The sequence below is a fragment of the Hyalella azteca genome, unplaced genomic scaffold, assembly GCF_000764305.2.
Source record: "Hyalella azteca isolate HAZT.00-mixed unplaced genomic scaffold, Hazt_2.0.2 contig7177, whole genome shotgun sequence".
In the NCBI taxonomy this organism is placed as follows: domain Eukaryota; kingdom Metazoa; phylum Arthropoda; class Malacostraca; order Amphipoda; family Hyalellidae; genus Hyalella; species Hyalella azteca.
The window spans coordinates 312641-338591 of NW_025937306.1; the positions used below are offsets into that span (position 1 = coordinate 312641).

The window sequence follows — 25951 nt, forward strand, 5'->3', positions numbered from 1 at the left end:
ATTCGGGGACCGGAATGTAGACCAAAAAGCGGACATAGAGAAGCTGATTTACGTTCGGTCCGAGTCCTAGGCGGTTCCTAATTCAGGGTCGCCACCAACTAAAAATTTTGATAGGGTTGGCAGAAAAACGATGAACTCTTGCAAACAATTTATGAAAAATTTCGAAATCATGCAATCGGTGCATGTATAGCAACATGATCGTGACTGAACAAACATAATGAGCACGATGCTCATGCCTCGGAAACGGACAGCTGTCCCATTATGACGCGGTACTGAAGTTGATCCGCCTGCATCTTTTTGAAGACTTCGTATTTCAGGTCATGGAATCTGCAGGAGAAAAGTACTGAAGTTTATAGCGAAATTATTGATTAACACGTTGACTACGATTGCTTCATCTTGTACTATTATTTCATTTTTTGTACTTTTTTAAGCAGGGTTGCCAGACGGTCATTTTTTCCGGACAAATTCCGTGATTTAGTTTTTTCTTAATTGCGTTGGCCGGCTAAAATTTATGATAGAGGTACTTCCTAATTAAATTTTAAATACTGCAAAAAGGAAATAAATGGAATTTTTATAGCGGAACCTACAAATAAACTAGTATACATTGAATCTAGTATCTCGGATTTGGCCGATTTTAGGCAACCTGAATTATGTACCACTACCTCCTGGAGAAATACATTTCGTGGTACGCATATGTATCAATACGTAGTCAACGTGTTAAGAAGAAATTAAATGGGTGCCAGGACGCTTGGCTCGACGGATTAGCAGAGCTACAATGCTATTATAATTTCGGAGTGAAATGCTGAAAGAGAATAGTTTTATTTAAAGTTGACGCCTTCAAATGCAATTTGATGATTGGTATTAATGCCATCGTACATCCGGGTTCGTCTTGATCATATTAAATGAAATTCAAAACGAACATTGTAACTTAGATAATAGCAATATAATTTTCCTGGAAAATCACCACATCATCTATGCAACTATTCATCAATGACACGAGTCAATTTTGTTCAAAAGAATTATTCAAAAAAAAAAATAGAAATTTTCAGTCTTCATTCTATTTATTTTTAAAAATGTAGATGACCTGCGATGGCTGATTTATGGCCATGAAAAAAATAAAAAACTTCAGTCTGCATGCTATTTTTTTAAGAAGATGACCTGCGATGGTTGCGTTGTGGCGCGGTGACGCTGCAAGCGTTGGCGGTGAAGGAGGCGAAGGCGGTGTACAGGTCCCCGGGCGCAGCGGCCGCCGCTCCCAGCAACGCCGCCCCGCGCACCACACTCAGCTGCTGCTGCTGTGGCACCACCACATCCACCCCTGCCAGTATGGTGCAGGTACGTGTTTAACATACGGTAATTCTGGCGTTATTTACGTCTGATTTTATAAATGGTGCCTATGATATTGTATAAAATTATTTGTGTAAACCCTGCTATCATTTAAATTTTCACGTTGTAGACATTCATGGCCCATCATCTGAATATCCTCTCGCGAAACTAATTTCCATCATCTTCCAGCATAAAACTCTTCTACAATAATCAGCAGGATCTTTTTACAGTCATTTATCTACACAACACCAAGTACAATATCACCTCCACCTTAAATTTGTTCGTTTTCAGCTTCTAAACAACAGACGATACAAAATCATGAATTAACAAATCTTCCCTTGTTGAATTCGCTTTTTCCTCTTTTACCAATCTACTCAAAGCCCCGATTAAATAAACAAACAAAACAATATTCGAAATAAGTCCAGCGGCGTCCCCGAGTTACTCCGACCGAGCACGTCTGCGTGAGTCTGCGTGAACAGCTTCGACTGCGCGAGGCCGCCGCAGAGCATCACGCTACGGATGACGTGACCGCTGCTCCTCAGCTGCTCGACTATATGCCGCGTGCCGTACTGTAAACAATGTTTATTCTAAAATATTAGAACTTGAGACGAGGCCCGTATGAAATAATGCAAACACACGAATGTGCATCATAGTGCAAACACAAGCACGTGCATCATAATGCAAACACACGCATGTGCATCATAATGCAGACACAAGCATGGGTATCAAAATGCAATCACACTCACGTATAAAATAATGCAAATACACTCACAAGCATCATAATGCAAACACAAGCACGGGTAGCATAAGGCATATACAAGCACTGGTATCATAAACTAAAAACAGGGTTAGTAAGAAAAATAATAGGAAAGAACGAGTGGTTAAGAGCAACAAGCCTGGAGAGCGAGTAATGGGTTCAAGACCCGCAACAAACTGTGAAAACTGCGGTGTTAAGAATTTTCAACAGGTTTGATGGCCTAATCGTCAACGTTGACAACGCTATTCTAATTTTTATAACTCACTGCCAACGCCTGGACCGTCGCTAGATACGTCAGCGCTAAGTCATCGGGGCCGGCGCTCAATGTCAGTCCGCTCACCTGCCACATAAAATTAATAAAAACTAATATTTCTGCTTGTTCACCATGGAAGACAAATATTAATTGACATGTTCAAGCTTTTTTTAGTTCCCATAAAATTAGTTAGACGGAGTTGTTTAAATATTAGCCTTGCTCACATCGGATGCAAGTTAGTAAACGTATTTTTAACGCATTTTCTCATTTATGGAAAAAATGCACTATTGTGCTCGCCATGTCTGTCTGTCCGTCCGTCCGTGACCTCAAGTTTTCGTCGAAGAGAAAATGCGCTCTCTGTCACTCACTGCAGTGAGTACTGAGTTATATTTTCATACAGTAAGCCTTATTCACAACACAGCCCTTCGATTTGCAGCGAGCTTCTCGCTCTCAGAATACAGACTAATGAACGTTATTATTCCTTTGAATATCAAAGCTAAGAATTCCAGGGAACGCACCATTTTATAGATTACTGATATGCCTTGTTAACAAACCCGCTTCGGGAACCTCATTGTTCTTTAATTCTACAAGCTCTGGTAGATATCGATGAACCACATACGCGTTCTAGTTCTACATTATTCAACAATTTTCGTCGAGGTTTCACTAGTATAGTATAGTATAGTATCTTCGGCATTAAAGAATAGGCCTGGATAGGCCTGTCGCCGATTCTTGTATTTTTCTTGACTAGACTGGCCTTTTGATCAGATCTTTTCAACGGACGGTAGATTAAAAATCGCTTCTAGATATCAGTTGTTCCGTAGGGTACGAGGCATTTTAAGACTAAACATATGCTCATGCATGGCCTTGTCTTGTCTGTTCTTGAACGCGTTCATACTCGGAGCGTCAACAATATCTTCAGGAAGGCTGTTCCACATGTCAGTGACTCGAAGCGAGAAGAAATGTTGTCGCGTGGATAAGTTGCACCGCAGTTTTTTTAGTTTATAGCTGTGGCCCCTGGTGTTGTTCTTGTTTCAAATTCTAGTAATCCTTCTGGGACCTTGTACAAATTATAAAAGCGACGAACAAAACAGGTCCAAGAACGCTTCCTTGCGGTACGCCACTGCGCACAGTTACCCAGTCTGATACGGTTCCGTTAATGCTGTCACAATTGTCTTCTGCCTACTAGGAAATTCCTGATTCATTGGGGTACATTTCCCTCTATTCCCAAAGAATTCACTTTACGTAACAGTCGTTCATGCGGAACACTATCAAATGCCTTGGCAAAATCGAGGTACAGTGCATCCACTGGCTCCCTTTCGTCCAGCAGGCGAGTCCATTTATTCAAGGTAGACAGGAGATTAGTGGTGCATGATCTGCCAGCAATAAAGCCATGCTGACAGTCTGTTAGAAGATGTTTAACAGTCAAGTGATCTATAATCCTATCCCTCAACCGATTCCATCAACTTACACACAACACTTGTGAGACTTACAGGACGGTAAATACCTGGATTACTCCTGTCACCTTTTTTGAACAGGGGTGTCACTTGGGCTTCTTTCCAGTCGGCCGGCAAAGTCCCTTCGATTAAGGTTTTTCGAAAAAATACTGTTAAAGGGCCGGCCAGGACGGTTGCTAATTCGTTGAGCAACCTAGGGTGGAAACCGTCTGATCCAGATGACTTGTTGGGATTCAGGGAGGCCAGGCGCTTGAGAACCTCCTCTTCATGTATCTCGAAACTAGTTAACTTCGAGTCCACTGGTCGCTCCTCAATAGCTGGAATACTGTTCAAGTCCTCATCTGTGAAGACGCTGCTAAAGAACTGATTTAGAACATTGGCCTTGCCGTCGTCAGAAGATATCTTCCGTTGACTTACATTCAAATCAGCAATACCGTCCCTTGTCTTACACTTCGAACTAGCATACAAGAAGAAGGCTTTCGGGTTCTTTTTCGAGTTTTTGGCAACGTCTTTTTCAAAATTTTTGACTGCGGTGCGACAAGCTTTTTTAGCTTGATTTCGAGCTCTTGCATATAGGATATACTCAGCATCGCTACGAGTTCGTAAATAACGCTTGTAGGCTTCCTTCTTTGCTTTTAGCTTTGCTTTAACCGTATTGTTCATCCACTGTGTTTTTCTGACTCCACCGAGCTTCATCTTAGGTAACTACACGCGCATCAACTGCAGACATAACTATGTTCTTGATGAATGACCAAGACTCCGCCACATTCATGTTCATGATACAGTCCGAAATGTTCGCTGCACTCACTGATTCACGAAGTTTAACATAGTCGCCTTTCGCAAAGTTGAAACGTTCACGCTTCCGAGGCGTCTTTTCTGTATAGCACTTAATACTGAAAAACAATGACTGGTGGTGACTTTTGCCCAACGGAACCTCGTGGCGAACCTCTTCTACCATTGATTCTTCACTAGTAAACACTAGGTCTAGAGTATTTGTAGTCTGATTACCTCTAAAATGGGTTGGCTTTGTGATGTGCTGGTATAAAAATGAGTCTCTCACAGACTCCATGAGCAAGGATGAAGGGTGATTCTCATCCCATGGGGAGGATTCATGTGCCCAGTCTATTTCTGGATGGTTAAAGTCACCAACGATTAACGTATGCGACCTGCTGAAAATCATGCTTGGTAGAAGACTGTTCAGTACTTTATCGTTATCAGAGGAACTGTTGGGTGATCTATACAGGACACCTATAAGGAGGCTATCCCTGCTTTTTAAAGAAAGCTCACACCACACTGATTCTCTAGCTGATTGGTGCTCTGCTGATAATTTAACTTGTTAGGCCTTAATAAAAGGTTCTAACCCACAGAGCTACACCTCTACTACACTGCTCTTTGTTTAAATTATGAAAGCAATCAAAACCTGGCAACTGAAATTCAACTGGTAAAATTTTCCCCCCGTGATTTTTGGGGAGTGTCTCTGTAATACAATTAATGTCTATACACTGTTTCCGATCACAGTTAACAGTTCATTTCTTTTGTTCAAAACGGAATCAGAGTTCGTGTAGAAACATTTCAAAACTTTTTGTTTTGACAAACACTAGACCTAAAGTACTAACCATGCCTGACATGTTGGGGTCTGCGAGAGGAGACCTGTTGCCGTGGTGGTCTGGGTACACGTGTAGAGACCGTGTCAGCGTCGTGGGGTCTGATAGACCGCGGGACTCGGCTAGCTGGTATACGAGAGCTTCAACACACTCTGCCCGTCTGAAAACCACCAATCATCCTTTTAAATTTTGAATTAAACACGAGTATTATTAAAATGATCTAGAAGTTACTCAATTCCAAAGCATAGTAATTCCCACAGCAATAATACTTACAATTTGATGGTTCTTGCTCTATATATTTTTAGTGCTACTTCTTCACAGTGTAATATTGTGTGTTGTCTGCTACTTTCAATTTCAATTTTATGAGAATTAAGCGACATTCTAAAAGGCTTTCATTTCAATATACACGGGATTTTACCACCAATCTCAATCGAAAATGACAAAACAATCGAACATTTTCGGCGAGAGCCACATCAGGTAGCCTCAACGCCTCCAACAAATAGACAGCCGTTATTGATCTGTATTATTCCTCTATCATGAATATATGAATAATGTACTACAATAGGTTGCATTCATAGATTTATGAGATGCCATACACTCAGAAAAAAGGAATAGGGTCATATTTTCCAAATAGTGACGCACTTTATGCACATAGCTCTGATACGTCATTTTTCAGGGCCAAACCGTTTCAGGATGACCCACACAGGGACAGTACATAAAATTGCATCGCTATTTAGACAAAGTCTCCTTCATTTCTCTGAGAGTGTGCGCTGTACTTGCTGTTGCACAGCGCAGCGTTCGCTGCAGGATGCGTGTTGATGACGTGGTCGCAGAGAGCGCCGGTGGCACTCTGTCCCGCCTCTGCCAGCCACTGCCCCGGCAGCAGGGCGCCGTAGTAGGGACCCCACACACCGGGCACGTCGTGACGAGACTCGCTGCATATCAGGTGACACGAGGACGTGCCGCTGATCACCGCTATCATATAAAAAACTTATATTTTAATCAATATACCACACGTTGCAACAGCCCCTCGTGATGTAAGCTATTTTCATCCAGTGAGTCGTCATTTGATAAATGTAAAGAAATGAGTGATCCAGGTTCTTCTGTGTCAGGATTCTCACCGAGAGTCCCGGCGGGGCCCTCCCGCGAGGCGGTGAGGAGAGACAGGGCCCCAGCGTGGGCGTCAATGAGGGACGATGCCACAGGAGTGCCCTGAGGCACGCCGAGCTGCTGAGCAGCTTCAGCCGTGACGTGACCACACACACTGCCGGGCGGTAGCACGATACTGCCTAGGGAATACTGGAACCTCGAATTTATACAGTTTATGAGGCGATGTTTTGAAAATGAATTATGCAAATAAGAATTATGAGTAGCTGGTCGTTCAAATGTGATCAACTCCACGATATTTCTTACACAATTTCAGGCGACTGGACTTGAGTTATAAACATGTTGTTAGTTCGATAAAGATTTACATGACCCTTTGAATCATTTGAAATTGGTTTTGATGCGATGTATATAGTCTTCAGGTGTTTAAGAACAAGAAAATTCTATCTGATCGAATAAAATAGGATAAATATTACTTTGATATCTATCTATTTTCACTCTAAAAAATGAATGTGTCATATATTTTCTAATACGAAGTTGAACATGTTAATGGTGAACAATTAAAAGTGCAGCGAATGGAAGGAACTAAATTTTGATTGAAGATACATTGTTTTACATATATTTTTTTTAAATTCGGACGCCGTTTTTTCTGCAGCCATGCAGCACGTTACCTATTTTTCTGAAGTCATCTCGCGTCAAGTCTTCCAGTCCAATGTCGGAGAGAAACTTTGAGTCCCAGGAGTGTTTTTTGCCGTCGTAGGTCCATTTGCACACCAGCGAGCACAAAGATCTGTCGGCACAGAGCGTCAAATGTGAATATAAAACCATAACTCACAATCGTAGGCTGTTATCGAAGAGAACTTTGAACGCAGTTTTAACCAACCGGATCAGTTTGTGGGCGTAGGCATTATCACCATTTTCTATGATTCTGAAATAAGGCTTTCATAAATTCTTAGAACTGGGAGCCTAAGCGTGTTTAATTTAATTACTTAGTTAAAATATTTGAAAAATGCAACATAATCAATGATCATTTGGATCATGCCATTAATCATTTAAAGTCTTAGAATATTGAAACTTTCACTGAAACTTTTGCAGTTCGAGCCCTAAATTTAAAAATGTCTTCATAATGAACGCCAAAGTAACTTGTGATTCAAATTGAAAAGCTGAGGTTAGGGTCAGTCAGGAAACGGGCCTTCTCTACTGCATAGGGACCAAAAACTAAATGTGAATATACAACTTTTTTGGTTTTCTCTGCACACATGAATGGGGTCTAAAATAAATAATATATGCTGGGTATGCGTTAATTGCACGTGATATTTCTACTTCATGTTCTACACAAAATTTTTATTAAACCCATGTTGGACTGCAAATGTAAAACTGTGCCTACACTCCAAATGATCATAACATTGCAAAATTATGGGTTAAGGGACAAGGGTTAAGCTCGTGGGTTAAGGGTTAATGACAGGCGGTATCATGTATCACAGGTGGTATCATGTATGACAGGTGGTATCATGTGAGGCAGGTGGTTTAAGCTCTACACCCACCTGGTAGCGTTGCCGGTTGCCCTGAAGGTCAGAAAGTCGGGCAAGTCTAAGAAGTGTCCCGCTTTGGTCCAAGTGTCAGGAAGATGACGCTTAAGCCACAAGAGTTTTGGGGTTTGCATTTCTAGAGACACTTTTCCTCCCACGTATTGCAGTACACTGGTGGAAAACAAAGCCGCTGACATAGAGTAAAATTTAGCCAGTGAGTAGCTTTCTTTTATTTTGATATATTAACAGCCCGTAATGTAATGTCACCGAAAAATGTTCCTGTGTTACGACAAACATTTCATATCCTTTGAGACTTCCTTTGGAATGCATAGCGGTCAGCATGACAGTAGAATGTGGTATTTGGAGAGAATATATTTAGAATAAAAGGTAATGTAGAGGAAAACGAAGGCTTATAGGTGCATTAACTTATTTGTCCATAACCTAAGCATGAAACCATGATGAAGAACAACATGAGGCAGACACAACATTTCATTTCAAACAAAATTTCAACTGTTGAACAACATTTCATCTAAACGTATCGAAGATCTTAAAATTTGTACGTATTTTCAATAAAAATAATTTACTTTAATCACTGCCTCTTATTCACGCGTCATGTAACCCTACCCACTAAAGTTTTTCGGGGCGGGAACATCTCTCTAATTGAATGGGTTCAAAAAGTCTACGATATTTAGCATTGTAATATTTATACTGATATTTTTTCATTTAAAAATATGTAGGTATTGCATCAAACTGAAATAGATTACCATACCTGTGTGGGTTTTGGTTTATGACCTCAGCTTCTTCGGCCGCCCTGTGGTCCATCCACATCACTATATTCCATTTGTCTTCTCCTGGAATTATTTCATACGATAAGAGACGTGTTTATTTGTTCATTAGTGGGTCATGAAGGCTCGAAGCATTTGAGTACAGTTTGTTTCGTATGTCCTAAGATGCTTAACCTTGTGCAAGATTTGTGAAAATAGTTCATTTGCTTGGATTCGATTAGCAGTGTTAGGAAGTTGCGATAAGTGAAGATGCATTTTTTCTAACTGCAAAAATTACACTGTGCACTTAATTCTAATAATTTTAATAGATATATACAGCATTTGTAACTGCGATGAGAGGTTCAAAAGAGGTCGGTACTGAGATAATTAACCTGTTCTTCTCATAATATATATTTACGATAGTAACTAACTGGCTGAGAAGCCAAATTGTTCGGCAGGAGCGGCTCACTTTCTGTGTGCCTACAGCCAGCGAAGCGGACGCTAAACTTATACTCTCCACTTTTGATTCGGCAGGAGCGGCTCACTTTCTGTGTGCCTACAGCCAGCGAAGCGGACGCTAAACTTATACTCTCCACTTTTGATATGATGCTGCTGTATAATCACGTACAGGGGGGTTTGAGGTCAAAGTTTTCACTCGAGCCATTTTTCCCAGGAGCTCACCCTGTAGAATCTCATGAAAATTGGCACAGACACGTACGCATATTTTTTCTACCAAAGCTTCTTGTCGGATTTCCGAAATTCCCACTCCTTCCCCCCCCCAAAAAAAAATCCCCAAAAAAGGGGAAATTTTGGTCAAAAAATAACCTATAATGAGGTTGCGGAAACGATCACAGCTCAAAAAGTTGCAAACTCATAGCAATGCGCTTGATTTCAAACAAAAGATAAAGGATTGGAGTGTGTTTAGGATTTCGAACGATTTTTTGTCGGGTCAAAACTTCATCCCCAAATTGGGGGTCAAAGTTGCCCCTGAAAAAATTGTTTTCGGCCATTTTTCGGTGGTTTTTCAACTCTCACGGCCAAACCGTAAGGATTTTTGAAATTCTGACGCCATATCCTTTACGCGTCTCAACGAGATACACAAATTATGTTCTATACAAATTTCCGAAAAATGAAAACTCACAAAGTTGTGAGCGAAACTTTGATCATATTTTTACCAACTTTTTTACTTTTTTCTTCACAACTATACGGAATATTTTTTTAGATTTTTTCAACAACTCTAATCATCAAGCACAAGTCTTTGCCTTTAATTTGGACCCTGTTTCATGATCCTAGCTTCTATAGAACTTGAGATATGATTTTTCAAGTTGGACAAGAATTGACCATATTTTCGTCGGAATCGCGTAACTTCGAGAGCTTCCCTGAACGTTTTCAACGTCTTTACTCATAAGATTATTGTGCGAGCTGCGTATTTCCTGGAAGCTTTCTGAAAGTTTCAATCAGCAAAGGATAAAACTGAGCTAATTAGTGTGTATATTACTTATTTTCGCAATATTATTTCTTTAAGAAACTTGATGAATAAAATTAGACTAAAAATTTGATTTTTTTTCACTCTTTGAGCGAATATTTGATCATCTTAATTTTAACTTAGAAGCATCATTCTTATATGGTTACCTGCTTCAGCTCGTTAGAATTAATAATGCAAAAGAAAAATGCTCAAATGTTCTGTAGAAAACGGTTTTCGTGAAACATTAATATTGGTCCGTGCCCGAATGAGCCCGATCCGTAACTGTGATTTTTAGCTCTTTCAAAGTCTTTTAACTCGGTAACGATCAGGATTGAAGAAAATTGACACGAATAACAATGAAAAGAAAACAAAAGTTTCCTCTTAATGGCCCCGAGTGTTGAGCTCGGGGCCCTGACGTTCCCTCGATATCTGCCGTCAAACAAGACTTCAACTAGAATTTCGATCAAGCAGTTATTACGATGTACGATGATGACCACCGGCGTGCAGGAGATGGCAACGCTCGTAAGTGCGACTAGTAAGTTGAGAAACTGGTAGCTTAAGAAGTCTTGAAGCTGTGTTTCTTGCAACCATCGACTAAGTATTCAAAGTTTTTGCACTATTTACTTTGATAGAGGAAAACCGACACCTAGGTTATTGAAGTTTGGAGTATTTAGCCCGGAGTTCGCATTTTCAACACGTTCAGTGAGTGTTGGAAATGCGAACTCCGGCGCCAATTATGCACGGTATGGAAATGGAACAGATAGGAAATAAAACATGTCGTAAAATATACGTCATTAGCTGAGGTTAGGTTCAAGCCAGGAACAAGTTGCTATGGCGACCATGACAAAAGGTGGTTAGGTTAGGTTTAATAATGATAGGTAAGGCAAGGTTAGTTTAGGCTAGCTTAGGTTAGGTTTGGATAGGATAAGTTAGGTTAGGTTAAGTTATGTTAGGTTGGGTTGGGTTAGGACAGGTTAGGTTAGGACAGGTTAGGTTAGGATATGTCAGGTTGTGTTCAGTTTGGTTAGGGTTTTTTGGCTAGGTAAAACTAATGTAAGACTGTTTTATACACTAATGACACACACAGGATAAGGCCACAATTGGGGGATTGCTGTGTGTTGTAGGAATTGTGTGGCAAAAAAAAAGAAGAGAGAAAAAGAAAAAAAAAGAAAAAAATGTATAGCGGCTGATCTGGTTTAATCGGATGTTTCTAACCTGTGTGTTGGTCAATCGTGAGTGGCTGGTCCTGCTCATCCAGAACCACCAGCGAGCAGGTGGCATCGAAACCGATACCAGCGACTTTCTGATCTTCTTTCAACTCCCCGCATACGTTCTGTCAAATAATTTAAGAGTTAGTTAATTTTTTAACGTCTAACTTGTTCTTAACTGGCCGATTATCAATTGTGCTTCGTCTTATTCCAGACAATCTTTAAAAGTTAAACTAAAGCTGTCGTACTCGTAGTGTCTCAACGAAGTAGGTTGAAGATCTGAATAGGTAATTGATGTCGGCAATTCTTATTGAATCTCGATCAATGGATTAGGTTATCAAGGCGTGAAAACTTACTTGTACAGCATGACACACAGCCTGCCAAACCTCCTGGGACGCCTGCTCATAGAAGTGCTCCGCCGGGTTGTGCACTGTGATGGGCACCGTTTGATGGTGCAAAATGTTTCCCTCTGAAGACACACACGCAGCGCGCACGCTTCCAGTTCCCACGTCGACACCGACATACACTTGATCAAACATCTTTTCAGAGTAAGAGAACATGTTTTTTCTCTATGGTAGCCTGCACTTAGGGAAGTTAATCAAACATTACTAATGAAAGAAGGTGTGGCAAAATTAACTTAACATGGACGGAGCAAGTAGTTAGGTTAGTCGATGCTAGCATTCATGACGACGTTTGTCACATTCTAGTGATACTCTTTCGTTTCAATGCAATATTGGTTAGGTGTAAACACCTGACATTATCTTCGTGTGAAAAACAAAGTATCTTCGTGTGGGAAGTTGAAAGTAGAACACGAATATAATAAAATATGTAGGTACAACAGATTTTCAGTTAGTGGGTTAACTTTAAAAAGACGGAACATTTGCTTGGCTTCAAAGAAATGCTGGGATAAAGTATCCGTAATATAATCACGCCTCGAAAAATTCTTTCATATTCTCCTATTTCAACACTGACTGACAGAGCGATACGAGATGTTTCTACAAGCTTTGAATATTGGTTGCCATATGTTCAAATCTCACCGTTCTCACGATTGTATAAATCATTCGAAAGTAATCAAACTCTTTGATGAATGTAAAGTAAATGACTGAATGCTAAAGAAACCACTCATTGCGTTCTTCGTTTCACAGACTTTGTTCTCGTGTATTTGAATGAAATTTAATGATGAGCTACAATCGAGTAAGTAACCTTCCACGATGAAGAAGTTATTTGCACTGAACCGGACTGCTGATAAGGTTGCTGTTGCTCACTCCATTTCTGCTGTTTGCTGAGGATATTTAATAAGCACTCAAGGTCATTTTCTAGCTCCAGGACTCTACTACTCTTTTAGATAAAAACTTTTATACTAAATTGATATTTTTCAACATTGGCTAAATATTGCTATTTATTTAATTGAAAGTGTAATTGCAAAACTTTCGCGTAAGCAAATCTTTGTGATCTGATATAAATATCAAACTAGTTCTTTAATTACTTCATATGCAGTAAATTTTCCTTATTGGGTTGGAAAAATTCATTTCCATCACTTTTGACAGAATTTTATAAAGTTTTTATTAATTACATCACATCTCACATTTTTTGGTCGGTTTGACGTACTTGGGGTAAATTTTATTGCCCATACCCCATGTAAACAAGCTCTCAAGTCCCAACAAGCTTTCTCGCTTAGAAGCCAAGGTAAATTGGTGAATCTCGCCGTTTGAAAATATATTAAGGATTGCATCTCAAAATGGTATGCATCATACATTATTCATATGATTTATAAAAATTGAAATTAACATTGATAGGTACTATTGATCTGTCTATGTTAGTTTGACCAAGAAATCAATGCTTATTGTGTGATTTGTGTCATTGACAGAATAGCAATCTATTTACTTTAGTATTTTTTAAGTCTTGATTGGTGCAGTTAGAAAAAAAATGCGAAAAAATCTCTACTTCCAGTAAATATATATAATTCAAAATTATTCTATCATTGATATATCTAATCTTAATTTCTATTTTTTACTAGCTAATCCTACTTTCCTTTTAGCCTACCCATGGTCAGGAAGATGTGCCAGAAGCGCGGGAATTTATTTTGTCATTTTAACGACCTGCGCGGTGTGCCGTACTACGTTTGTAAAAAAATGCGCCGTGCGCCGTACTTTAGAAAGCTAAAATAGTTCTACTATTTTAGTCTAAAATAGTTCTACTATTTTAGTCTAAAATAGTTCTACTATTTTAGTCGACAATATATGTGAGTATATTGACTATGCGAGTCGAACCGATAATAATAAAATGTAAGACATGTCCGGGTTACTTCTGACTAAGACTCTTCCGGTTGTCCGCCTTGTCGGCTACGGAATGTACGGTAATCGTTAACTGCGGCTGTTATACATACGAAATGTAAACAGACAGTGTTCAGTGTTGCCATATGACTTTGGAGAAAATTTCTTCTAAAATAAAGATGGCCGGGAATCCCGGGATTGCGCGAACACGTGCGCGAAGCGGCGAAGATAATCAATTTTCATTACATTGCGCGAACTGTGCACAGCAATAGCTTAAAAAAAGTGAAAATGCAAGGGAAAATTCACCGAAAACACACATCATCCTGAGTGTGGTAGCCTACCTATGTCAGAAGTTTCCTAAAATTTAAAAATTTTGTGTTAAAATAATCATTTTGCTATTGCTGGTAGTATTTAAAAGTGAAAATAAGTTTTTTTTTTGAAAAGAAGAAATTGGGAAAAGGCCATAGTGAGAAAGAAAAAAAGAGTAAATCTGCCTACCAGCCTACCTATTTAAACCTGCAGTTTCTAATAGTCACTTGTAAAATGGTCATGTTACTCATCCTCATGTATCATTCACTCATGTTACTTATTTGTTAGTAACTGCAGGGTGCAGGCTGCAGGAAGCAATTTTTGTAAATGTATACCTGATATTTGAAATTAGGGTAAACGCGATATATTCCGACATCGTAGGTAATTCCGTCACTTCTCGAGTTTTTCCTTTATATTAAGCTTTGTTTAGTTCCATGCGTTCATTGATGGTTGAAATGGTGACGTCACATTTGCGTGTCGAAATACTGCAAAAACACTAGGTCTTGGCCATCTAGTGGGAAAATATTGAGATCCAAAGAGAGACAATGCATGCCACCTGGTGAGATCATTTTAAGTTTGAGACTTTTAAATACGTCTGTGAATATATTAGGAATCCTTTAAGTAAACTTGTATTTGCTGATTTCAAGTCGTAAATAAATTAATAGATGATTAAGTTGAGTGATGGATTTAGACCCATCAAAACTAATTCCAACACAACTTGAATTGGACACACACAGATTGTTCCAAGCTTTGTATAAAAATTGAAATTTGCTTAATTAAAAGCCTAATAGCTGTTAATTAAAACGTAATTAAGTAGTGTTCAATATTTGTTAGTGTTCTAATTCAAAGCCGTGTTGTATCCCAATACAGCGAACGGAATTCGAATACGTTGATGTCGGCATTACGTATCAGTTAAATTTGAAGCGCTGACGCAATACGACTCACCACTGTTGAATATTGCCAAACACAGTGACGGAATATAGGGATTTGTAGGTTTCCATTCTAAAGGCTTTTTAATAAATATGGCAACATTTTGTGACGTTTCATCGTTGCTGACGCATAGTGAAGTGTATTGAGAGTCACGTGAAGGCAACAGAACTTACGTAACGCATACGTTTTTTTATAGTTTTTCATTTCTCGATGCGTCCTTAATGTGTCGGAATATACCGCGTTTACCCTATCATGAATTTTTTCTGATTCATCATTTCATGGGGATGTTTTTCTAGTTCTTGGATAGCTTTTGGCATAGCTTATACAGTTTTTGAGTTATATATGTAATATAGAAAATATACCTAGCTACAAGGCTACAATTTTAGCTGTAACATGATTACTGGAGTTTTCCTGCCATTTTTGGTGCCACAAGATTTCTGCTAGATCTAGTGAGGAAAATATCTACTCCCTAAAGGGCAACTGGATTTTTTTGAGCCATGGCATTATGAATTTGCAAGCCTTGATTCCATTTTTTTGAGCCATAAATTTCATAATCCTGGCTATGTAGAGCCATTTTTGATGAGTAAACTCATTTATGAACTTATGAAGTCCTGTGCATGTTGTATCAAAAATATCTAATTTTTCCCTAGAAACAGCAACGATTACATCTGTATTTACTTTAGAGGCAATTGAATGTGTGATAATACAGTCTGACGTGACCACAAGTATGCAATCTCCAGCAAAATGTTTTGAGCTGACTTCGTTACGCAGGTTATTTCTGCAAAGCGTGGGACTAAGTACTGCAGAAGTTGAAAATTCAATGAAATGTCACATTTGTCAACCATGATATCTTTAATCAAACAAAAATACATGATAATAAAGTCATGAAATTTCATACCCACTAAAATTATATGATAGTAGAGCCACAATATTTCAGAAAAAAGTAGGACTTTTTGCAACTAGCGCTAGATTAATTCTCTCCTGTTTGGAAAGTAAACATCACAATTGGGCCATGTTTTTTAGTAAAAACTAATGTCAGGATGCATATTTATGCACCTCCGGACTTATTATATATTTTAACCTGAACGTAAGGACCGCGATTTGTTGACTAAGTTGGTAAGGAATAATTAAGATAAGATCTATCTAGAGAACTTATCTTGATATGGGGTGGTAATACGCAAGAGTTATGATGCAGGTATAGGCTAAGGTTGAAGTAGCTCTAATCAGTCTAATGCAAGTTTTATTGCAATTTTTAGACTTTTAGTTACTGGGGCCCTGCCAAGATTCCCAGCCCATTTATAGACTTTGTACCTCATTCACCGGTTTCTTGTCCTTGTGAATGTGACCCATATGCTGAATAAGCTGTAGACCCAGCTTCTGAGGCAAGCTCTCAGTGACACTGGAGTCATAGCTAACTAGGTTTGCGGGTAACACATGAGGATTTGTATCTACAAACTACTCTGATACTAAGAAAAATGACATATTTTTGCCAGACTGAAAAGGATGGGACAACATAGCTTGAGAACACTTAATTCATTGCTCCAAAGTTGCCAAGCTATGATCATAGTGTAGTTGCCAATATGGCTGATGCTCAATGATTGGCATGGGTGTATGTCCATTACGCTTATTGGCCAATGAGTGATGATCTGCACAGACATACGTGCATTATGATTAATACCGTAAAAGGAGGTTACTTAGACTACTTTTTTTTAAATAATGTAATTTTTTTACTATCTAAATTAAACTTAAATTGAAACATGCAAAATACAGGTCTATACTCAAGGTTCACTCACCATAAATTGCTGGCTCCTGCCTCTCATAGTTTTGATGTAATTTCAAAAATAGTGATGGCCTTTGTTACCCCCCACTCTTGGGGTATCTTAGACTAGGTGGTAAAATCAATTTTATTTTTTGGTAAAAACTGCAGGATTTGGTGCATTGTAGTAAAACTCTTCTAGTTACATATGCAAATGACAAATTTAAGGAAAGTGTCATAGTTTGCAAATGGGGAGACTTAGACTACCTAATGTTTATGGGTATTAGGTCCTAGGCATCTTGAACTAAGGTCAATACCTATAAGTTTGAACTTAATATCTAGCAATAATTAGAGTCTGTAGAGCCTAAAACATAAAGAAAAACATTAATAGGTATATCAAGCATAAAATATGTTATATATGGTAATTTTAAATTAATTTCTAAGCCGGTCCATGTTACCTCGTCAGTGCTGACATTAGGTGGTCTAAGTTCCCTCCTTTGGGGCCAGGGCCCCCCATTTGCAAACTATGACACTTTCCTCAAATTTGTCATTTGCATATGTAACTAGAAAAGTTCTACTACAATGTACCAAAACCTGGAGTTATTTTACCAAAAAATAAAAAAAATTGGAAGCGGTTCTACAACAGGCTTTAAATATTAGCTCTTTTTCGTGGGTCACATTTTTCATTTTTTAACCTATTAGATATGCATAATTTTTTTATCTTTCTATTGTGTTACACAGCCTCAGTATTAGGCCTTTAATGCCCATTGACAAAATTTTTCTATGTCAAATAATTTTTGAGTTATGGGGGTTTTTGTTGAAAAAACAAAAAATGGTCTAAGTAACCACGAGAGTCTTAGTAACCTCCTTTTATGGTATAGCCAATGCGACTTGATTGGCTTGGATGTATGCTCAATACGATTCTGATTGATAGGCCAATGCATGCTGACTGGAGGGTGTGTACCGGTCATGGAAGACCTAGAAAGTCATGGAATTTGATGGTTCATTTACCAGGCCTGGAAAGTCATGGGATTTCATTTCAGGTTATGGAAAGTCATGGAATTTGCAACTAAATTAAGAAAAAATGAAGTATTTTTCTGTGCTGCGCATGTTAACCCCATTAATGCCGAGCGGTTCCATTTGAAACAGCGGAGAAAAATGGATTCATTATAAAATTATAAGATCAGCTAAATATACAAGTGGGTGCGTAGGTTTGATACACATCTTTTACATGTTCTGGCAAAGTTTGGTTCTGCTGTGTCAACTATTCTCTTTTCATTTAACAATCAAAGATTACTACAACCAGGCCATGGAAAAGTCATGGAATTTTTTTCTAAATACCAATACGCACCCTGTGACTGGCAATAGTAGCAAAGCAGAGACTTTTAAACTCTTCCTCAAGACTTTTATTCCTATAAGTGGACCAGAATAGTATTATGGATACCAGCATTATCATGCATAAGATTTTGTGTTAGTCTTGAGTAGATGAGAAAATTAAAAATAAAGTGATTCTAAAAATTCGGGTTTCCACTATGTAGCTGGCACAGATGAATGTGCATTAAAATTAAAATGGCCAATGCACAAAGACTGGCGCAGACATATGCGCATTATGTTTGCTGCACTGTCACTGTAGGTGACAGATACAAGCAATCAAAACAAGCTGGTGTTACACACAGTGACAGCAGTGATAATCAATTTATCCATAGTTATCTACCATTTGAGCAGCAACCAGAGCTTTCTCACCATTTTTAGGAGCCATGAAATTCCTGCTAGATGAATTTGCTCCTGTCTAACTGTTGATAAAAGTACACAATTCACAATTGGGCTGCAAATTTTAAATGAATTGAAAATTTGTCACTTTGAAGCTGTGAGATTGTACTCATAAGAAGGAAAAATCCAATCCTTGCTACCAATTCTCCAGAATGGGTCAAATTATCATGCATTGGCCATATATTTTTTTTCATATATTCAGAATTATTTTTTTTTGTTACAAATATTCATAAACCATATTTTTCATATTCATAACTAAGCCAGCCTGAAAACTTGCTCAATTCCAAAATTTTTCCTAATTTTTATTAAAATTTTTTGTTCTTTATTGCTGGATCTAATATGATACATGCAGGATTTGAAAAATGTTACTTTTTCCTGATATATTTAGACTCTAATATCACATTGTTTTGCTTGGTATGAAATTTCAAGGCTCCAGAATTTTGTATTTGGGTTTGATCTTGAATATCACAGTTCATGGATGCACCACTTCATGAAAATTCTAACTTCCTTAGTTGAGTACCACACTCCTGCCAAAATGTCCCACACATTGACTGCTCTCAAACTGTTTAGTTGAAGATTGTATAGTTGTAGGGATACCTTACAAATCCACAAAGTGATGTTATAACTGCATTGTTTCACTGAATCTTACTGAAACCTAGAGAAGAAAATGTAGAAAAATTATCATGTTAACGCATATATATGGTTTGATGTGGTATAGAAATCATTGAGCAGAATACTAGTTTGAGTCACAAAATATTATTTTTATTTGGTCATTCTAATTTTTCTTTACAAAAATCAAATTTGTATGATTTTCAGATGCCGCTCAACAGGATAACCTTGAAGTCCACTTCACGGATGTCTCTCAATGACAGGTGAGCTTCATCCCATCTGTGTGCAGATTGTTGGGCTGAGCTCCTAGTTGTATCATTTTTCCATAAACATTTAGCTGTCTCTTGTTGATTGTTTACAGTTTTATTGGTATTTCATTCAACATTGTGTAAGTAAAGGTAAGCATTTAATGGTGTTTGAAAATTATTATGGCATTTTTTAATGATTTATGAATAATTTCTCTATTGTATTTATGCTAGAAAATAACCATTTATAAAGATCTAATTATTCTGGTTCAGAATAACTTTTTTAGTTCTAATGTAATCATTATGTATGAAAATTGTCACTAATTACAATATTGATGCCTTTGGTTGTAATTTTGTCCAATGTCTAGCAACCATGTATTTCTAGGTTCACCAGCCTACGGGAGATTTCGGACACAACTGATGGGGTTGATCAGCGGAGGCAAATAGTGCAGGCATCTCGCAAGAATATGCGATTAGCTCAACAGATGGAGCACAGACCAGCAGTCATAGCTGCTCTTGGCAGTACGGTATGTTTATGTGTACGGAGAATTTGTTTCATTACTTGGTTTCCTTAACCCTACAGTCAATGTGTGGATTATATATGGCCTTTATCATATATGGCATGGATTACACATCTAATCTATGCCTGCAAAATTTGACCATAACAAAACCTACCAAAAAAGCATGAAATCTGGTCAATTTTCACATGTGACCACTGTAGGGTTTATAAATGACTTGCTTCTACCTGAAGTTTCATTTGGAATTACAGAATATTGTAAGGAGACCTAATAATTTTGCAAATAAATTTTATAGTCCCAAATTTTTTAACATATTGCAAGTGGTTATTCTTCATTTGTAAGCTTTATGTTAATCAGTCCATGCCTGAATTATCTAGTATCCTGGCAAGTTATCTTGCTGTAAGCAAAAAATATCATTTAGAGGAATGAAAAATTCTGATACCACCAAGGTACAAGGAAGTTTTAAGACTTAGGATTTGTGTCATCTAATTCAAAACATTTTTTAATGATTTTATACAAGTTACTCGACTAAGGTTCTTAGGTATGCAGATCATCAAAAATGTTTGAAGAAAATCTAAGACCACGGAATTAACAATAAACACATTAATGCTTGGCATGTTTTGACATTTTTCTTCTTGTGCAGCAGCGCGGTCGAGGCCGTGGTCGTGGCCGTGGTGGCCGCGGTAGAGGCCTGCTGCAAGGCGCCCAAGGAGCCGTTAACACCGTGCCGATGATGCAGGCTGTTACCAACAGAAATACTTTCACAACACGAGGAACAGGCAGGATTTTGAGGGGTGGAAGCATCCGAGGAAGTGTCAGAGGCATCAACTTCAGGTAATTATTATTGGCAATGTCTAGGTCTACTTTCATGTCATGAAATTATCTGAAACTAAGAAGGGCTTCAGGATACTATGTTTCATCACTCAACAAATTAACTATACTAACTTTTTCTAACTTCAACAGAACGGGAGCTCCACTCACCAGCCGGATAGGAGCAACTGGAGCACGTAATGACGCAGCTTCACCTGCCACCTCCCTGCCTATCAAGAAACGACTTGCCGTGCAGGGGCGTTTATCACAGCCTGCTTTCACTCGTCGCGGCACAGCGGCATACACGCGTGGGTCCTTCCGGCCTGTCCAGACCTCCTTCGTCAGAGGTGCCTCAACTAGAGGTAATTTCAGGCGGGAACTTCTTATCTTCCTTGACTGAATTTCTTATGAGTTACTTCTAAGCTTAAAAAAACAATGAAGTTTGAGGTAGCAAGAACGTAGCTACTCAACTTCTAGCTAGGTAGCTGCAGCTTAGAGATAGCTTCTATCATAATCTAGAGTTTGCTTCTAATTTTTCTTGCATATTAGAGCATAATGCTTTTAAAAAGGTGGCTTAATAATTTTGGGGCCACTAGGCTGAATAACAACAAAAGGCTGGAATTAAACTAGGTAATCTTGGTGGTATGTATGAAAATTTTTAAAGTGGGGGTAATGTAGTGATTGATTCGTGTTTTTTCCTATGTTTCGATGTTATCATTTTATAGATCGATTTAATGGAATTTTCACGTTTTAGAAAAACATTTCTTGACTATGTGGTCGCTGAAGCTTGTGTACATGACGACAGGAGGCGTGCGAGGCAGGGGCGGATTTCGAGGGCGAGGCGCTACCAGGCCTTCAGCAGGACCTTACCAGAACCGCACTTTCAGGTGAGATTTTTAGTCCTCAGCCAATTTATCGTGTTTGCCATCAATTTAACTAGACTTCTGCATTTGGTACTTTTTCGAGAAGAAACGAGACAACACGTTTTGTCCAGGTTAGAAATAAAAACCGGGAAAATTTTCATCACCCTGTGGGAATTCCGGGACAAAACGGAGACAAGACGTCAACTATTCTTATGTAAGTATGGACTTTTAAAATTCAGTGAAGCCTCATATTAATTGCAGACATTCTCCAGTTCATCTAATGCCACATCATAGTTCGTTTAGGCCGGCATTACATTTCTCCAGGCTTTTGAGCTAACCAGGGTAGGCACGGAGAAGGTGTCAACATATGCCTGGTGTTATGCCATCATTGAACTTGTAAATATTGCCACGAAGTTTGCAACGACTATTGGCCTGGTCAGTACCTCGGTTATCACGGGTCTCGCCTGTTCTTTGCTCCTTAAAATGTTTCCGGTTACCACTGCTTACTCCGGTGACATCTTCCTGGGCCTGAGAAAGCCCTTCCACACTCTTTTAAGCGGCTGAACAATCGACACAACGTCAACGACTCGCGATGATGCCATTAAGCGAACTGAACTCGTATGTTTCTCGTCATGTACGATTAAAAGCTCAACAGCAACATCATTTACTAAATATTCAGCCATACATCGCCAAGTTTACCCACGAATTTAACTGCCAAATTAGTTGCAGTCAAATGTCCCTGAATCTGCTCATGACTGGCAACTGCCTATTGACAATCATAGGCTAACTTGGCATTCATTAACCACGCGTACGGAATGTTGCGTTTTGTTGCGTATAGTAAGCAATATACCGGTAGGTATTGTTTTGCCTTGAATATTTAAGACACGCCTTGTCTCGTAACGTCACGTCTCGTTTTGTATCTATTTGTTTCGTATTGTTTCTTAATTACCTGAAAATAAGTTTTAAAGTCCTGGAGACAAGTTTTGTCGCGATTGATAAGTTTATTTCGGGACAAATTTTACCCTCTGTCCCGCTATTTTTTTCTTTCGTTTTCGGCAGAGCCTCTCAGCTATTGAACTTATACGTAGTCGCTTATCGCTTCAAACTTCTGGGGCCGTATTTTTAAACTCGTCTAAGTACACATAGCGACCGATTTCACGTCGTCGCTTGGCAGGTTTAGCTTGATAAGACGTCAGTGATTATTTGATGGCATTATGTACTTGTTACTCTTTTTGATACCACAGGCCCTGAATAGAGTTCAACTTTTTAGTATAATTTTCTTTCGGGAATTTTAATTACCTCGTTTGTATTTTGCAGAGGGCGAGGGCGTGGCGGAAGAGGAGGCTACAGTCAACAGTGGGGCGATGGCAATTAATAGGAGCAACCGGCTTTAGCTGTTCCTTGTGTTACGCGCGTGCGTGTACGATCCACACGGTCATAAAATAGTCTCCTGTTAGATTACCATCATTCTGTATTATTTATACTTTAACAATAGTTCGGTGATCATGGTTTGTTCTATTAGCTGAATAAGCTAATGAAAACTATGCTGGTAGCCATAGTTACAATTAGGTATTTATATCGGTATGAGTTTATTCGAAATTTGAGACGTTTATTCTGCACCTACGTGTTTCTCCCGTGAGAAATTTACTTCATTGTCATTGCAGTGTTGTAGTATCTCAGGGGCAATGTCGCGGCCTCTTACCGAAATTTGCCTAAATTGAATCCATCACACCTGGAAGCGAATTGCCGCTGTCCCTGAATTACTGGCTTGCGTGGCTAGTGTTAACATTCGAGAATCGAACTACTTTTACACATGGCTATGGAATTCCATGATTGGTCGGACGTGATTACTTGCAATTTTTCATTCTAAATGTCAAAAGAAAAAAAAATGGGACAATATTGTGATTTTTTGGGCACCATTATGTTTTCTGAAGTCATTTCAACTATTGTGATCAAAGCTATTTTCTCACGCTGTTGGGATATTAAGCCATGACTTTAAAAGCGCGTGCGCATACTTTGCCTTTTTGGTTTTGGTTTTGAACGCCTTTTCAAATTTCAGGCTACCATCTTGGAACCAGGTGTTTTTTATATCTGTTATAGGATTTAATTTTTTGCGTTCTAGCAATACTCTATTATTATTCTAGTGATTACAATTTCTTTTCATATCACGTTGGGAAATTCGTCTATTCTGTATTCGACGTGTAGAGATTTGGACTAATAAATAGTCCACTTGCCCAGCCACTTGGTTGTCATCTTCACATTCGTGCCAGAGAGTTCACGGCGCTGAGATGAGTTACCTATTTGGCATCGCATCTGCTCTTGATTCTTACTAACCATAGGCATAGCATTCTCGCGAATTTATTTCTCACTGTATTAGTTATTGTTTGCCGAAGCCCAATGTTGTTTTCGGTTTTTACACGAATTTGTTCATTAGTTTGTCCGCTCGGTTATTAGATGCATTTTCGTTTGCTTCGTGGATTTGTAAGATGCTAGGTGTGTATTAATGGGCCATATTGCTGTCGGGTTGAGTGGTTCCAAAAATTGTTTAAAACGCAATATTTGATTAATATTTGTGTACGACAAAGCATGCACTAATCCTGCACTGCCTCGTTTTCTTTATATTAATTTCCCAGTGGTTGTCTATTTTGATTTGATTAAATGCGTCCCAAACCGTTTTATTATTTTATTATCCTGCCAAGATTTCGATTGAATGGGCCGTGGAGTCTTTAAGCATTCGGGCAATTTATATTATTATTATTAATTTGTATCACTCGGTCGCACACGTTCAACGTGGTAAGACTGCTGATTATTGTTGGATTCGTCGATAAAATAAAGCAATCCATTGGTTGTTTGGTAATGTAGGTCTTGTTAAGTTGTTAATTTGTTTTCACAACATGAATAAGCCAGTGCCTGTCGCAGAAGCAACACCACTATAATTACGAGTGTTGATGTCAGTGCGGCGATGTGTGATGGAGGTTTCTAATGGAAAATCTGTTGCTAACACAGCGCGTGCTATTATTAGCGCGTGCAGCCCATGTTTTTCGAGTCCGATTTCAAATTGCAAATGGATTTATTTAAGGCCCGGTGGATGCATTTTTTATTTGCTCATCTAATATTAATTGAAGGCCTGATATTACAATCGCTTTCATATTGTTTGTTCTAGTACATTTATCGATAAAATTATTAGATTATCTCCCACTGTTGAATACTATTCTTTCTTACAAAAATGATGCTGAAGCTAATATCAATCCGTGGAAATGATTCTTCAATTTTTCTAATTTATAAATATTGTTTGGTCATATTTTTTGACCATCTAACCTTTGGTACCACACTGAACTCGAAGAACAGAAGCAAAACTTCCATTCATTATTAGGCAGAAGAAGTCTAAAAAAAATGCACTAAATCGCCCGGTTTAATGAACATGAAAGTGCAGTATTTTCATCTATAATAACTGATGTGCAAAGTTTCTTTATTTTTGTTCCAGTCCACGGATTGTAAATAAATAACTAGATAAGCATGGAAAATTTCTGATCGTTATCTCATTTATGAGTGAAGTAAAGTCAAGTCTAATAGTAATAGGTGAAGAACTCCATAGGAAACCTGTCCGAGGCTTCGCGTTTCTCAATCCCAGCCTTCAGTTTCTGTTGAAATCTTCCTAAATTAATTACTTCAGTTCCTGTTGAAATCTTTCTAAAGAAAAGTTCCGCAACTTTGGAACAGTTTGCATGAATCGGTGCTAGAGTGAGGTTGTGCCGCTCGCCGTAGTGAGCCTGTTTTATGTTTTCGTGCTTTTATGGAATTATACCAATGTGCAGTGGTTGGATGCATCTATTTATGACGTGAAGTTACAGACTTTGTCACCATGAGGTAAGAATATACTTCATAACCTAAGTTTGTTGTTGCTGAGAACCTAGCAGATGATTCTCGCCGATGCTTCGGGTGCACGCCCTCGACGCGAACGCCGCTACTGTCGTTCTGCCATGTAACTTGTTTTTATTGTCCTTGCCCCAAACCTGTTACGTTATCTCGGGAAAGTGAAAATATTACTTATTTTCTGAAAGTTTTGCTTAACTGTTGGATTTTTTACCCTGTATTTACTAAAAATTTGTACCAATCTTGGAAGTGGAACATGCCGGAATTCATTTGGTATGGCTTGAAACAATGAAGAAATACTCGACATTAGTCGACAATAAAGCTAATTTTGGTCGCAATTTCGTAAATACAATTTCAATTGTTCTAGCGCAACATGAATTTATATTTCCAAGCTGTTTCGATTATAGTGGAACGTTTTGGTACAATTCGGTATATTAAATAGATTAATAGATCGAATCTATTGGGAGATGGCTTATGCCTGGCTAGTATTCTAGAAATGAATAATTACACTAATCTAAGGACACTTTTATT

At 38.5% G+C, this 25951-nt stretch overlaps 3 protein-coding genes across 4 annotated transcripts in view; 2 read left to right on the forward strand and 1 right to left on the reverse strand.

The window, feature by feature from the left end:
• Positions 1–136: 136 nt before the first annotated feature.
• LOC108668202 (FGGY carbohydrate kinase domain-containing protein) lies at positions 137–12677 on the reverse strand. The gene is made up of 12 exons (XM_018155374.2): positions 11821–12677; positions 11472–11589; positions 8797–8878; positions 8043–8198; positions 7170–7288; positions 6516–6683; positions 6171–6369; positions 5407–5554; positions 2349–2423; positions 1775–1895; positions 1159–1318; positions 137–327 (listed from the first exon to the last, which is right to left on the reverse strand). The coding sequence occupies exons 1-12, from the start codon at positions 12022–12024 to the stop codon at positions 231–233; spliced, it is 1647 nt and encodes a 548-aa protein (XP_018010863.1). The 5' UTR covers positions 12025–12677; the 3' UTR covers positions 137–230.
• A 404-nt stretch (positions 12678–13081) lies between these two features.
• Positions 13082–23426, forward strand: LOC108668200 (chromatin target of PRMT1 protein). Of its 2 annotated transcripts, none has more exons than XM_018155372.2 (7): positions 13082–13150; positions 19319–19374; positions 19742–19883; positions 20518–20708; positions 20838–21046; positions 21490–21571; positions 22865–23426. In XM_018155372.2, exons 2-7 carry the CDS (start codon positions 19319–19321, stop codon positions 22920–22922), a joined length of 738 nt encoding a protein of 245 aa, XP_018010861.1. In that variant the 5' UTR covers positions 13082–13150; the 3' UTR covers positions 22923–23426. The 2 variants fall into 2 exon arrangements, with proteins under 2 accessions (XP_018010861.1, XP_047737099.1); XM_047881143.1 differs by having other exon boundaries at positions 13140–13205.
• Positions 23427–25272: 1846 nt separating this feature from the next.
• The window catches only part of LOC108668193 (protein enabled), a 66291-nt gene continuing 65612 nt past the window's right edge, over positions 25273–25951 (forward strand). The window contains exon 1 of the mRNA XM_047881147.1: positions 25273–25414. Within this exon, the coding sequence (XP_047737103.1) occupies positions 25410–25414 (5 nt within the window). The 5' untranslated portion in view covers positions 25273–25409. The remainder of the gene's footprint in view (positions 25415–25951) is intronic.

Excerpts from the sequence above, each read along its gene's own strand:
- LOC108668202 (XM_018155374.2), bottom strand. The coding sequence starts at position 12,024 with ATGTTCTCTTACTCTGAAAAGATGTTTGATCAAGTGTATGTCGGTGTC. Across the intron at positions 8,199-8,796 it reads ATAAACCAAAACCCACACAG|TGTACTGCAATACGTGGGAG; the intron begins GTATGGTAATCT and ends GTTTTCCACCAG. Across the intron at positions 6,370-6,515 it reads GGGCCCCGCCGGGACTCTCG|CGGTGATCAGCGGCACGTCC; the intron begins GTGAGAATCCTG and ends TTTATATGATAG.
- LOC108668200 (XM_047881143.1), top strand. Across the intron at positions 19,884-20,517 it reads TAGCTGCTCTTGGCAGTACG|CAGCGCGGTCGAGGCCGTGG; the intron begins GTATGTTTATGT and ends CTTCTTGTGCAG. Across the intron at positions 20,709-20,837 it reads GTCAGAGGCATCAACTTCAG|AACGGGAGCTCCACTCACCA; the intron begins GTAATTATTATT and ends TAACTTCAACAG.